The 15,420-nt window shown below is 32.7% G+C and overlaps 1 protein-coding gene across 2 annotated transcripts; it reads left to right on the forward strand.

Annotated features, from left to right (window-relative positions):
- Positions 1 to 4,579: 4,579 nt before the first annotated feature.
- On the forward strand, positions 4,580 to 13,688 carry LOC121419986. Of its 2 annotated transcripts, none has more exons than XM_041614494.1 (4): positions 4,580 to 4,900; positions 9,164 to 9,483; positions 11,196 to 11,256; positions 12,669 to 13,688. In XM_041614494.1, exons 2-4 carry the CDS (start codon positions 9,186 to 9,188, stop codon positions 12,934 to 12,936), a joined length of 627 nt encoding a protein of 208 aa, XP_041470428.1. In that variant the 5' UTR covers positions 4,580 to 4,900; positions 9,164 to 9,185; the 3' UTR covers positions 12,937 to 13,688. The 2 variants fall into 2 exon arrangements, with proteins under 2 accessions (XP_041470428.1, XP_041470429.1); XM_041614495.1 differs by lacking the exon at positions 4,580 to 4,900 and adding an exon at positions 5,062 to 5,132.
- The last annotated feature ends 1,732 nt before the right edge of the window (positions 13,689 to 15,420 follow it).

Consider the following 15,420-nt stretch of genomic DNA (forward strand, 5'->3'; position numbering starts at 1 on the left):
ACCCTGGTAGTATATTGTTTTATGTCCTCATGAAAAAAAAATTGAAGTAAAACATTTGAAAAAATGACATATTAGCCATTCTATGTATTGGAGTACATGGAAGAGCGGTCCTTGCCTTACATCACTGTGACATCACATATGTGGCCAATTTACAGTCTCCATGGATCTATGGATTACCAATATTCACAACTTTAAAAAAATCATAACTTTCTTATTATTTGTCAGATAGTGTTCAAACTTTCACCTATCAACTTGTCTGATTTTCCTTATTCCCCTAAGAACAAGTTTTTATTTGGGTTGGATTCCCCTTTAAGTAACCTTAAAGGTGAAGTCCACTCAGAAAAATGTTGATTTGAATAAATGGAGAAAAATCAAACTAGCATAACACTGAAGATTTCTTCAAAATCGGAAGTAAAAAAATATTATGATACCTTAAGGTTTTCTTCATTTTTCACAAACAGTGCTATATGCACAACTCAGTGACATGAGACAGTCAGTGATCACCCTCACTCACTATTTCTTTGTTTTTTTTTATTTGAATTATGATTTTTTTTTTCAGATTTGATATGTGGAACAACTTGACTGAAACATATAGTATTCAACAATGCTAATTCCACGTGTTCAGGGATGAATTAATCGCTGCTTCACTTGACAATGAGGAGAATATTAGAACATTTCACATTTCATACGATGAAATATAATAAGAAAAAGTGAGTGGATGACGTCATCAGTCTCCTCATTTGCATATCGGCCAGGATCTGCATACAACTGTGTTTTTTTACTAAGCGAAACTTAAAATGTCATAACTTTCTTATATCACATGCGATTTTGACAAAATTTTCAGTGTTATGCTGACTCGACTTTTCGCTCTTTATTCAAATCATCATTTTTATTGGGTTGGACTTGCCATTTAAAAGCAAATCGAGATTCAGAAAAATCCAACAATCGTCTACTTGTTCGAGGATCAGTTTCATGCCTCCTTGTAGCACGATTCTGATTATTGTAATCAATATATTGACGGTATGAATGTAAAAAGAAAGAAAAATATGTTCATAATTTATGAAATAATAACAACCCGTATAAATTGATCCTAAGGTAAATATAGATTAGGTACACAAAATCATTTTGCCAAGTAATCAAAATGTATAATAGACCGTTTTTCTGTGCGTGTTAAAACTCACTGCATCTATATCATGGGAGATTTCAATATAAATATACTAAAAACTACAAATAATAATATTGCGCACGAACTTGTTGAAACTTTTTTAGCGGCCTCATTCCTACCACTTGTCTCCAAACCAACTCGTGTCGCAAATTTATCTGCTACACTCATTGACAATATTTTCTCTAATACCATCCCCCATCCTGATTCATTTATAATCTTGTCCGATATATCTGATCATTATCCAATCATGACATCTTACAAAATATCACAATCAAACATTCGGCAAGGTGTCGGTTCCTTAAGGCGTAATATTAATACAAATAATTTAACCCGTTTAAGTGCTAGTCTTGAAAATATCGACTGGTCCTGTGTTTATGAAATAGAAGACATCAACTCTTGTTACGATAAATTCTGTGATTTGCTTTCAGGCCAACTTGACATTTACCTTCCAAAACAGAGAAACAATAAGATGAATCACAAAAAGTCCCCTAGATTACCATGGATATCAAAATCCATACTACGGTCAATAAATCGGAAAAATAACCTGTATTACAAATATAAATCAAAACGAACGCAAAAAAACAGAGCAAAATACACATCCTATAAAAACACTTTAACTAAAATTATTCGTATTGAAAATTTAATAAAATTACATAAACATGATATGCGAAACACCTGGAAAATTCTCAAGCAAGCTATGAATGTCTCAGAAAATAAAGACATTATAACAGAAATTAGATCTAACGATGAGATCATTCAACAGCCTGTTACTATTGCTAATATATTTAATGACCATTTTTCATCGATCGGAAATAACCTCGCTAAGAATATAGCGCCCTCAAATAAACATTTTGCCGAATTTCTTGCCCCGCCCAATCCGAACTCAATATTTTTATGCCCTACTTCCCCTCATGAAATTACTGATATTGTCTCAAACCTCGATAATAAAAGAAGTTCTGGCTATGATGACATCAATAATCTAATACTTAAAACTATCATTCCATATATTGCAGAGTCACTTGCTTACATCTTCAATATGTCTTTAATTCATGGACAAGTCCCCAATTCCCTGAAAATTGCTAAAGTTATTCCAATATTTAAGAAAGGCGATAAATCTAGCATTAACAATTATCGGCCAATATCCCTTTTACCGTGTTTTGGTAAAATTTTGGAAAAAATAATATATAACAGAACAATCAAATTTTGTTGTGATAATAACATTTTCTCTAATTTCCAATTTGGTTTTAGAGAAAAGCATAGTACAGTTCATGCATTATCATCTTTTGTCGAAAAAGTTACTCATGCAGTCGATCAGTCTTCCCATATGGTTGGTATTTCCCTGGACTTCTCCAAGGCCTTCGATACAATAAACCACGACATTCTACTTCATAAACTTTCGCATTATGGTATTCGTGGGAAGGCCTTGGATTGGTTCAGGAACTACCTTTCCAACAGAAAACAATTTGTTTCTTTCAATGATCACTCCTCAAATATGTGCAATATTAGCTGTGGTGTGCCGCAAGGAAGTATCCTGGGACCACTCCTCTTTATTTTGTATATAAATGAATTTAGCAGAGCATCCAGTATTCTATCTTTCATTATTTTTGCGGATGACACAAATTTATTTTTTTCCCACAAGAATCCGCTTACTCTTGCTGAAATAATAAATTATGAATTAACTAAAGTTTTGAGTTGGATTAGAGCTAACAAATTATCAATCAATCTTCAAAAAACCAAATACATGGTAGTCAGTAATACTATAGATTCGTTGCCTCTTGATATATGTATTGAAGATATTCAGCTGGAAAGTGTCTCGTCAATCAAATTCCTGGGTGTCCATGTAGATAACAAACTCTCCTGAAAATGTCACATTGACAATATTTGCAAAACCATCTCTCGTAACATAGGCATCATAAATAGGTTAAAAACATTTATTCCTGTTACCTCTCTACAAACTCTATATTCTTCTCTTATATTACCATATCTCAACTACGGAATCCTGGTTTGGGGAAATACACACAAAAATTTACTAAACAGAATATTACTACTACAAAAAAAAGCTCTTCGTATCATTTCATTTTCACATCCCCGTTCTCACACTGGCCCGCTATTCCTCGAATATAATTTGTTTAAAATCCAAGACTTGTATTTATTTCAACTAGGACAGTTTATGTACAACTATAAAAACGACATGATTCCCTCCGTATTCCACGATATGTTTCTTCAAAATAACAGTTATCATACATATCCTACCAGACATGGCGATCACTTTCATCTACCAATGCTAAGAACTATTTTTGCTCAAAGTACTTTCATTTTTACATCCCCAAAATTTTGGAACTCTCTCCACAATGATATTCAACAGGCCCCCTCCATTAACTCCTTTAAGAGAAAATTAAAAGTATTTTTGTTAGTATCCTACAAACGAAGTTGATTTGTTTGTAGGTCCTGATTGTCTTGTATCCATCTTGTATTTAACACTAAATTTTCCTTTATCACCCGGGTATCAATCCCAAATCTGTGTTTTCATGCTAGCGCTCTCGTTGATCCATGTTCAAATTTTGTTCTCCCCCCCCCCCTCTCTCTCTCCCTCTCCCTCTATCGGTCAGCCTAATTCTTTTTTCTCTCTCTCTCCTCCATCCTCTAATATGTCACTATATTGTTTTCTTTGTTCGCGTGTCTGTATGTGTGTATGTCTTTGATAATACATGTCCCATATTTTTGTCACCTGATTTCCATTTTTGCTATCATTTCCTTTCTTACTCTAAAATAGTTTTTCCTATTATATTTATCACATTTTACTTTCCCATTTTTATGATATTGTATATTCGTTCAGCCGAATGAATTTCCATATTTACTTAATTTTTATTGCTTTGTCTTGTCTTAATTGCTTTATATGAATTATTTATTCAACTAGCTATAGGGGATCCACGCTCTACAAGCAATGCTTTTTTAGTGGATCCCCTCATTTCCATATACGCTCATACAAGCGTTTGTTATATAATTATGCTAAGTTAAAAATTATTTTGTATTCGTACTTTGATTTGTATTTGCATTCGATTTATATTTGTTTTGGAAATGAAATAAATTTCTTGAATCTTGAATCTTGAATCTTGAATCTATCTTTTCTTTTAAAGCTTCATTGAAAAAATATATTTTATCGAAGTATTCTTAGTATCACACCTGCACGTTCACCCACTTGCACACACACGCACTCTTCATTTCTTCTTTTTTCTTCTTTCTCCTTTTCTAATGATTTGTGACGTAACATTTTCTTCCCGACCCGGACCTATAAAATATTAGGTTTCCATGAAGCGCTCGTCCCCCTTTGGCTGCTATTGCTCAAGCATTATTTTGCTTATATAGTGTGCCACTGCATTTTTTTCATTACTTTGTCTTATCCTTATTGTATTCATGTCTAAATTTTGTTATGATACTACTATAAATCTGTCACATTACATTGTTATTTCATGTCATATAACGATTATGTTTTATGTATTGTAAAATTTATTTTGACTTTACAATAAATGCAGAAACTCCTGCAAAAAAGCACGCATTCGTTGTCCCCTAACATGGGATAAATGTTTGTCATTCGCGGCCATGTGCGATTATATCACACGCAATAACTATTGGAGGTTACAAAGCAATTAACCGCCGAGTCTGTGGTGTTTGCCTTCACCTATATTACGATAGTCTGTCGTCAAAAAACCTGGTCAAAAGGAAAAGAATAATAAGGTAAGTACGTGATTTCTGAATTGCTAAGTTTACTGTCAGGTGAAACTTAGAAACACCGAGAAACTTAGATATAATGGTGGGATAATGATTCGCCGATCGCCATAGGTCCGACAGCCCGATATTACCGTGCACTGACGAACATTTTACCTGACTGCACCGGCAGGCACTCAAACAGATCAACTGTTGTTTGATTGTTTGATTCCACTATCGTGTGCTTGATACATTTACACAGGTGAAAACTATTTTTTTTTTCTCTCTCTCTCTCTCTCTCTCCTTAATAAGACGTTGGTGAATTCGTTCATCCATAATAGATCTAGATATTTTAATTTTCCAATATTTTTTGTATCAGTTAATACTCATCGATATATATATTTTTTTTCTTGATTTGCTTTCTCTCTTGAAAGATTTAGTCACCAAATTATTCCCAAGAGGCTAGATTCGAAACATATTATTTTCAATTCTAAATGAGCTAATCCACTACGTTCATAATATTTAAATTTTAAGTGTCTTGGCTATGAGTGTAGGATCTTAATGTAACTTTTGTTTTCGTGACTGTTGCCTCATTGTGTACTTTTAAAATTTTCAGTGGGTAAACATCATAAAATATATAAAATATACTCTCGTTCACGTAAAATTTCAAAATGTCAAAATTGATTTGATGTGCTAAACTCGACTTGAACTAAACTAAATTTGATGTGCTAAAGTCGATTGATTGATTGAAAATCACATTTATTTCCTTCAAACAGATACAAAATAATATTTGACATAGTACGCATACAGTATATATTTCGACACAAATTTGAAGGAGGCGAAAACCCGAAAAGCAGAGCTTGAGTTGGGGGTCGCCAAATACAAATAAATAACAAGTTACGTACTGTAATGACATCATATGTGATTTCTGCTCAGTTTTCATTCCACAAGAGCTATATGGAGTAATAAGAGACTACATCCATAAAATAAATGAATACATTTTTGTCATATGTATATTCGCTAAAAATGGAAAGAGATAGTGGCGAATTAAAAATACTACATTCACTGAAAACACTCATTATGGATTTATCTCTATTTGGAATAAAAATCCATATATCATTTCGATGTAATACAAACAAATAAGGCGTGGAGAAACAGAACAGAGTGGAAGAAAGACTAAAGGAAGCTAGAGCATAGATAATAGAGGACTAGAAGCTCAATAATGTATTAATAAATTATTAATATATGACGTCATCTTAAAGTCCCCTCCCCCTCAAAATATCATGTCGCAATTTATGTGCTCTTCCATATTGTACAACCATCAAATTTCATGACATTTATTATCTGCCATTTTATGTTTTGTTTCATGTACATAGCTAAAATGAGCTCTAAGAACAATCTGGACTTTGACGGTATTTTAAAACAAATCGCTAAGGCATAAAATATCCGAGATCGATGATTTTGGAAAAGCCTTGGGATTCACTCCATCATATATCGGTCGATATACTGACGTTGCAGATATATAACTCTCTGTAACTCTCACCCTCTTCGGAAAGCTGGTATTGTAACGACAGACATATCCGATCATTTTCTTATTTTTACCCATATCCAAACAATGCAATCACTAGCAAAAATGGAAAAGAAATATAGGATCTGTCGCAACTTTAGTGACAAAAATATTGAACGCCTCCAAGAAGATTTAAGCTCTGTTGATTGGTCTGACGTTTATAACTCGAAAGAGAATGTCGATGCCTCATTTGACATATTTTTGAAATATTTCAATTATTGCTTAGATTCTTTTGTTCCTTTAAAGAAATATCGGAATTACGACTATAAACGTGTTCCAAAGCTACCATGGGTTTCAAAAATGATATTTTGGTCTATCAATCGGAAAAATAATCTGTATGTTTCTTATATATCAAATCCAAATGATTTTTCACGGAATAGATACACGTCTTATAAAAGTACCTTAACAACTACTCTCCGAATAGCAAAAAAAGAGGTTTTATTCAGAAAAATTACAATCATATAAAAACGACCTTAAAAATACATGGAAAACAATAAATGGGGCTCTAAAACAAAATTAACAAATCTAGTGCTGTTAATAAATTATGTGTAGATGGAAATATGGTTGAAGATACTCATTCTATAGCAAATTAATTTAATTCATATTTCTCTCAAATTGGACCAAAATTAGCTGGAAATATTATCCCTGTAGAAAATTCGTTTAAGGACTTTTTGGACAAACAAAATGATAATTCAATATTTCTTACTCCAGTTCATAGAGAAGAATTACTTGAGATTGTATTTAATTTCAAAGCAGGAAAGATACCCGGATATGATGGCATTACAAATAAAGTATTGAAAAACCTTATACATTCTCTTGCTGATCCCCTGCTTCATATATTTAATTTATCATTGCAGCTTGGCCAGGTCCCAAAGAAGATGAAAATAGCTAAAGTTATACCCATTTTCAACAAGGGGGACCAATTAATTACTAGTAATTATCGCCCAATATCTTTGTTAACTTCGTTCTCAAAAATTCTTGAAAGGATCATTTATAAAAGGACAGTTGCTTTCCTTAAGAAATATAGTATTATATGTGATAATCAATTTGGTTTTAGAGAAAAACATAATAAAACTCATGCTATATTGACATTAATAAATAAAATATCTACTTCTTTGGATAATTCTGATCATACTGTAGGATTATTCCTTGACTTCTCAAAAGCGTTTGACACAATAGATCATGAAATACTGTTATGTAAGCTATCAAATTACGGTATCAGAGGGACAGCTTTACAATGGTTTAGGAGTTATCTTACTGATAGAATTCAGTTTGTTACAGTAAATGAATCAGAATCTCCAACAAGGCCAGTTTCCTGTGGAATTCCACAAGGTAGTATTCTTGGCCCCTTGTTATTTATACTTTATGTTAATGATATGAAAAATTCATCTCATGTTCTCTCATTTATTCTCTTTGCTGATGATTCCAATATTTTCTATACACACCATGATCCACATGTACTTGTGAGCACTATGAATACAGAATTTAAAAAAGTAACAAACTGGATTAAAGCCAACAAATTGTCACTGAATCTGCAAAAAACTAATTATATGCTTTTTAGTAATTCATTGAAACACCTACCGCATCAAATACTTTCAGATAATACTGAAATCAAAGAAGTGCAAACAACAAAATTTTTAGGTCTTACTATTGATAACAAGCTTACGTGGGATGCCCATATCAACAATACTTGCAAAACTGTGTCAAGAAATATTGGAGTCATCAATAAGCTTAAATACGTTCTACCAGCACAGGCGCTATCCATGTTGTATTGTGCATTAATTCTACCATATCTTAATTGGAATTCTGGCATGGGGTAATGCCTCTCAAACGAGACTAAATAAAGTCTTGCTACTTCAGAAAAAAGTACTGAGAATAATATGCAATATATCCTTTAGAGCTCATACGGATGAATTGTTTCGTCAGAAACGTATCCTTAAAATCAATGACCTGTACCGCTTGCAACTATTCCAATTCACGTATCAGCTAGATAGAAATAGTGTACCTAATGTCCTACAAAAGAAATTTATGAGAAACAATACTTTACATTCATATAATACGAGACAATCAAATGACTATCACTTACCTAAAAGTAAAACAGTATTTTCTAGCAAAACTGTATTTTTCACAGGACCAAAACTCTGGAATTCTCTGGACAGAGAAATGAAAGAGGCAGCTAATCTTTTACGATTTAAATTACTCATCAAAAAATTTCACCTGAATTCTTATTGATTCAATCTAATATTTGTGAACTTCATACTTATCCACGGTAGTATTGATTATTTTTTTAAGTCAATATTTAATTTTGTATATAGTGTAAATACATTTGTGTTACAGTGTTTATATCTATATAATTTTATAGAATTTTGCTAATTATTTTACTCTATTTGTGTCATATTACCCTTGTATAAATTTTTGATAGGGGTCTACATTTTACAAGCTCTGATTTTCAGTAGGCCCCTCCACTTTTTTTCATTTCATTGCTACGTTTCAATCCTGCATATGTTATGCTTTTTTTTCATTGTAAACATGATTACGAAATGTACTTTGATGATTGCGGAATATGAATATATAAATAAATAAATAAATAAGGCAGAGTCTGGTCATGAATAAATAAATATACATTAATTCATTAAATAATGCACAATTTGCACTTGTTTTTTGTTCATTTTTTTATGTGTTTTCCTTTTTGTTTTCTTTTTATTTGAACAAAAATAAATTCAAAGGGATATAAGCTACCATTGCAAAATGAACTCGGCTACCAAACCGGATTTTGATGGAACCTTAAAACTAATTGCTAGGGCCTTATACAAAAAGGAGGAGATCGATGATCTTGGATCAGCCTTGGGATTCACTCCAGCAGATATTGGTCGATATACTGATGCGAATGAAAAGCAGGGCGGGAACTCAATGGGGACGTTGGACATGCTCAGGACGTGGCGAAAAAGGCAGACGGTTTCCACGGAGAGAGGGAATCTGAGATCAGCACTATTGGCAGCTAATTTACCATCCCTGGCAGATAGTTATCTAAGCACACCCGAAAATGGTGAGCGTGAACGTTGCTACTATTTTTATCATCATGTATCATTATTACTATCGATTTGCATACCAATGATTATGGAGTGATGCAAGAATATACGAAGAGCCCACTTGCAAAAAGGGGGTAGGTCAATTTTTCATCAAATTTGAAGTTTTGGTCTCGATGTATACATTTTTTGTAGCACTATAAGATGATACCAAAGAAAAGCTGAAATTTCCATTAAAAAGTGATCTTAAGTGGCAAAGACAAATCACTTTTTCAAAAGGGGTTAGGTCCATTTTCAGTTGGTTGCAAGATGAAAAAGGGGAGATTTTTTTAAATATGAAGATAGGTAAATTAAACCCAATTTTGTGTTCTCAAGGTAGAGTATCATGAAAATTTAATTTCGCATAAGAATATTGCAATATGGGAGAATAAAAACAAATGATTTTCTTGGAGTGGACCTACCCCCTTTGCAACTAAACTCTTCTGAAGAGGTAATTTTCCAAAGGGGGTTAGGTTTATTTTTCATGAATTTTAATGTTTTCTTCTCAAAACCTCAATTTTTTTAGTAGCTCTTGTGATACCAAAATGAAAATAGCGTTTTTAATCAAAAGATATTGGATTCATTTCAGTTTGCTAATCGGCTAGGTCCATAATAATTTAATTTTATTTTTTTTGATATATAGAAAAAATAAGATAGGTATATGTTTCCTTTAAACCCATGTTCACCTGATAGGGCAGTACATCCTGATAATTTACTTTCTCACAAGAATATTGGAATATGTGAGAAAAAAAAACCCACGATTTTTCTCTAAATGGTCCAAACTGAACCTATGTAACGTCTATTGCAACAAACTCTTCATGTTTGGCATACATTTTCATTTTTTCTGGAAATTCTAAAATTAAACTATAATGTAAATAAAGCAAATAACATTGAGCTTCTTGTTTTAGGAAGAAGACCAGCAACTGAATGTTAACCTAAAATTAAAATTGATTGTTTTGACCAAATTCACTTGCAATGGATTGCAAAGTTGTTTTTTCTTGCGACCCTCCATATACATTGTTTCCCCTATTTGTATGGTTGTGTGTTTTAAAATGATTGTTATTGATATTGATTGCATAACTTAATATCTATAATAATATTGATGGTAGTACTATGAATAGTATTAGGTAGTAGTAGTGGTAGTAGTAGTAGTAGCAGCAGCAGCAGCAGCAGCAGCAGCAGTAGTAGTAGTAGTAGTAGTAGTAGCGTAATAGTCGTACAAGTAGTGTCTATTATAATCAATGTTTGTTATTATAATTATCATGATCCTCATCATCGTCATTGACATTCTTAATATCAATTCTAAAGTCCCTTGCCCTAAGTCACTGTATAATACAGTCTGTAGTAGATTAGTCTTGGTACATCCATGTACATGGAGGTACTTCCTCCATGCATATACCGATTCACCAAGCATTTATTCTGCGGTTTTGAAAAATGAATGGCTATTGATTCTTACAAATGAAAAGGGGTCATTGGGACATATTCAAACATATTACTTATTGGGTAATGATATAATGCGATTGCTGTAAATTCAAGAAGGGATTTTTTTGGTTATAATGTAAATCTGTCCAAAGAAGTTATTTCATAATTGATACTTTTGTATCACCGTAAAAGATGCAGGATTGGTTCCGTGTAAAGGGGTTGTAGCATGGTAACTTCAATGAAATCAATTGATTTCGATAATTTTCCACAGGGCCAAACCCCCAGGCATCAATCCAACCACCAACACAGGGTGCAACAAGCATAAATACGAAGTGAGTACTTTATGCTGTGTAATCGTGTGATTTCATGAGCATTTTCTTCCGTTTTCAACGATTCTTTGAAGTGAATTTAATAAGCATGATAAGAGGTTATAGTTTGTAACAATAAAAATGGTGATAATATTAGTAGTGGGAATCAGTGATTAGGATTAAAATGGATGATGCTGGATATGACAATTATATTTCATTTATCTAGAATTCTGACAGTCATGCTGTAATAATAAATATCAAAAAATGGGTAATATTATTAATAAGAAGATATATGAATGAAATAATGATGATGACCATGATGATGATAAAAATGATTATGATAACAAAAAAGGGAATTGTAATAATAGTTACAATAATGGTAATAACAACAGTCCATTGTTCGTTCTTCGAAATAAAAATCAGTAAAACTTCTCCGGACAATTATTTTTTCTCCTATTGATCCTATTTCTGAGAGCCAGTGAGCAGCGCCAGATAAACGTTGCCCTATCCCTTAAATCATTGAACGCAAAAAACATAGCAAATACTCCCATCTTTTAATCCTTTTCTGTGGTATTGCAAGAAATTTGCGATCGATTGCAAGTCCATTTTGGGTCCCTAAATCAATCATATTTCTCGCAGTTAATTTCAAATTAGTGACAGATTGCTAATTTGCTCCTTGAAACAAGAAGTTTAATCGGATTTGCTACAGCTAACGTTGATCTATCAGTTCTAAAACTTTAACAGAATATTTGGGATTGATCGCAGATTTTTCCTGCAACACCCTTAATGTGTCTATGATATCTCTGAGTAATATTGAGATATATATGTTCGAAAGAGAAAAGGATCCATTATTTCTTGACAAGGTGGTGCGTTGCTTGCATAGTTTTTTTTGTATGTTTTAATCGTTATAGAATATTCTTCGCAAAATGTAAAGATTGTTCAATAGCCTTAAACGTATATCACGTCATTACCCCCTATGAGCCTACATTCAATGTATGTCTACGTTTCGGTTTCTCGTGTTCCTGGACCCCATCTTACAAAGAGTTACCATTTATCGGATCAATCGTAACTCTGTTGAATTCCGTCAGTGTCATAATTTTTTAACAGGAAACAGGAAAGGAGAACACACCAAATTGTCAAGAAATCAATGAATTTATGGATATACATATACAGTCTTACTTAGAACATTTCTTTAACAGACATGTTCAAGATATGTTGACCTTGCTGACTTTCTATAGTTGTGATGGATTGGATCAATGGTAACTCTTTGTAAGACGGACCCCAGCTGTGACTTAAAAAGGATATTCAGATGAATGAACACGTTCATGTGTTTATGAATGAACACATTCATGCCGTCTTCCAATATATTGAAAACCCATTAGTTGGCGACATTTGATATTTTAAACAGAGTTCATAATGTTCTTTTCCACTTCCAGCTCTGTTGGAATGAAGGTTACGGATAATGACATCATAAAGTTGTCGAAACTCATGCCCTGTGATTACTTCAACAATTTTTGTGTTGCTTTGGGATTCAGCCTTACTGACGCTAAAAACACCTTAACCAGACATCAATTGAATGTTCGTGCTGCGTACGAGGAGATACTGAATGCATGGAGTTTAAAGACAGGTGGACTAAGAAGGGATCTTGATAAAGCTCTGCTGGATGTAGAATGTTTCGCCCTCATAGACCAATACAAGAACTAGATCCACGACTACATGATGCGTTTGTTCGTTTTGGGGAACTAAAAGGAAAATGAAACATTCAGAAAAGATAGCTTGTGCGAAAACAGAAAACCAGAGAAACAGATCAACGAAAATTTGACGAAAGTTTGAGACAAAAATAATAAATAAAAGAAAGTTAAGAGCATTTAAATTTAAGACCATTATTGTAATATAGATCATCCAAACTGGCAATGCGACAATTATGCGTGATGTCACATGTGAATAACTTTCCCATTTCTTTTCTATTTATTTAACTTAAAATGCCTATCACATCTATCAGCAGATCATGTATTCTTTCTAAACAGGAAGGCATATGCACATTTTCAAAGAATACATTATGGAAAAAGAGTTTGTATCAACATGAGAAAGAGCAAGAAGAGAGATGCTAGGGGCATTGTTTAGTCCATCGAAGGGAAAGTTGTTAACGTGTGACATCACGCATCTTTGTTGCATTGCCAATAGGAGGATCTCCATAGCACTAGTGATCGTAATATAACTTTCTCATTATTTGTAAATTTTTTATTTATTTATTTTTTAATTGTCGATTATTTTCTGTTTTCGTACAAGCTAACTTGCTAAAGGGTTTCATTTCCCTTAAAGAGGATGCTTATATGGAAGAACATGATGATACCTACCAAAACCTGAATACCCCTGCCTCTGCGAGTACTTGTATATTAAACAGACGGTTAGGATTGTGATTGTGGATGATGTGTGTAGTTCTAGAACCTTATATATTATAATAGTAGGTGAAAAATCAAATCGGTAGTGTCACATTTGCTAACAGTATGCTAAACCGTATATTCCATTTGCTTTATATTTAGCAAAAACAAAACATACGACTCCTTAGCTTATGTCTGGTAGAATTTGATTTCATTAACCTTTATCATGTTTTTACTAGTATGTTGCATGGTATTCAACACGCTGATGACACCCCCCCCCCCCTCCCTTACACCATTTTCTTTTCATACCTACTTTTCAAATAACTTGGTATACAATACCATACAATCTATCAATTTCTACCAATTTTCAAGAAAGTTGGCTCACACATTGGTTTTGAGGTAAAGGTGTGCAAGACACATTTTTGTATGTGTCGGAAATTGTGTTGCCATGGAAAAAAACTTTTTTTAAAATCTTGCAGTTCCAACTAATCTCTCAGTTTTTAACCAATTTTCATGAAATGTGGCACAAACATTATTCTTTAGACCGAAGTACTCTTCGTCACATTGGATTTTGGTCAATTTGATATTTTTCAGCATGCTTCAAGTAAGGGCAGCCAATTAAAAAAATGCAATCAATCTTTAGAATATATTCCGTTCATCGAAATCATTTTCAATTGGTACGTGATCTTTTAATCATGTTAATTGTCATAATGATTATCATTCTTCTAAAGCTGTAATCTATACTGAACTTGCTCATATATGTTTTTATCGCGTTGATAATGTGCATATATATATACATGATATAACTGATGTACATGTACTGTAGACCGATAAACAGAAGACGATTTACATATAATGAAATGAAACACATATCATCTAAATTCTTGGTCTATCTACTAATGGATTATGAATGTGATAAAACTTTAATATAACGTTCGATTGGAGGAAAGATTCGAGCATTTGTTTGGCGTACCTGTTGTCATGGTTGTGTCGAAACAATGGTTTGAGGTCCAACTATAATTATGGGGGCTTGCCTACATTAAAATCATTCACTTATTATGAGCAAAGGAATAGATAACATAACGCAATATAAATTGTTCCAAGAAATATCACTAACCTTGTTAATTTGGCTTATTTTTTTCTTAAAAAGGTTATATCCAGTCCATACTTAATTAGGTCATTTCTACCCAAAGAAATATGAATAAAGCATGATAAATCAAGTAAGCATTACCATATAGCATGTTGTCAATATCGGATGCTCATTTTGACCCAAGTCTATTATGCTAAAAGGGAAGGGTTTACATAACAAATTGAATATTTCTTTTGTATTGCATTGTTTGTGATATATAGTATTGAAAATATGGAACTCATATTTTTTTCATGTTTTGTAGCATAAATATTTCATTCTCGATTGATATAAATATTATTTTTACTTTTATATTGGTGTTCCATTTCCCATTTATTTAAGCTATGCTTATGTACTTGATTTATTTTTTCTTGTACACTTCAGCTGTTTGTATATTGAATGTACAAAGTTTGATGTGTGTCTGTGTATTGTTGTTTTTTAGAAGAGTTATACTAATTCAACTGGTTTCATCTAATAGGCCTTTTATCTTTGGACCTTGGAACAAGTCCATAAAATATGCATTTGTATTCCATGTGCAATATGAAGATATAAGGTTTAGTTTTTACTGCGAGTCTGCTTCAGAAAACTAGTGCTTGTCTAAACATATTTGAATCACATACAATTAAATATTTGATTCAAAGAAACAGTAAAAACACAAACGCTATAAACCTGTTTTCATTA

This window comes from Lytechinus variegatus, chromosome 8 (genome assembly GCF_018143015.1).
Source record: "Lytechinus variegatus isolate NC3 chromosome 8, Lvar_3.0, whole genome shotgun sequence".
NCBI classification, from domain to species: Eukaryota; Metazoa; Echinodermata; class Echinoidea; order Temnopleuroida; family Toxopneustidae; genus Lytechinus; species Lytechinus variegatus.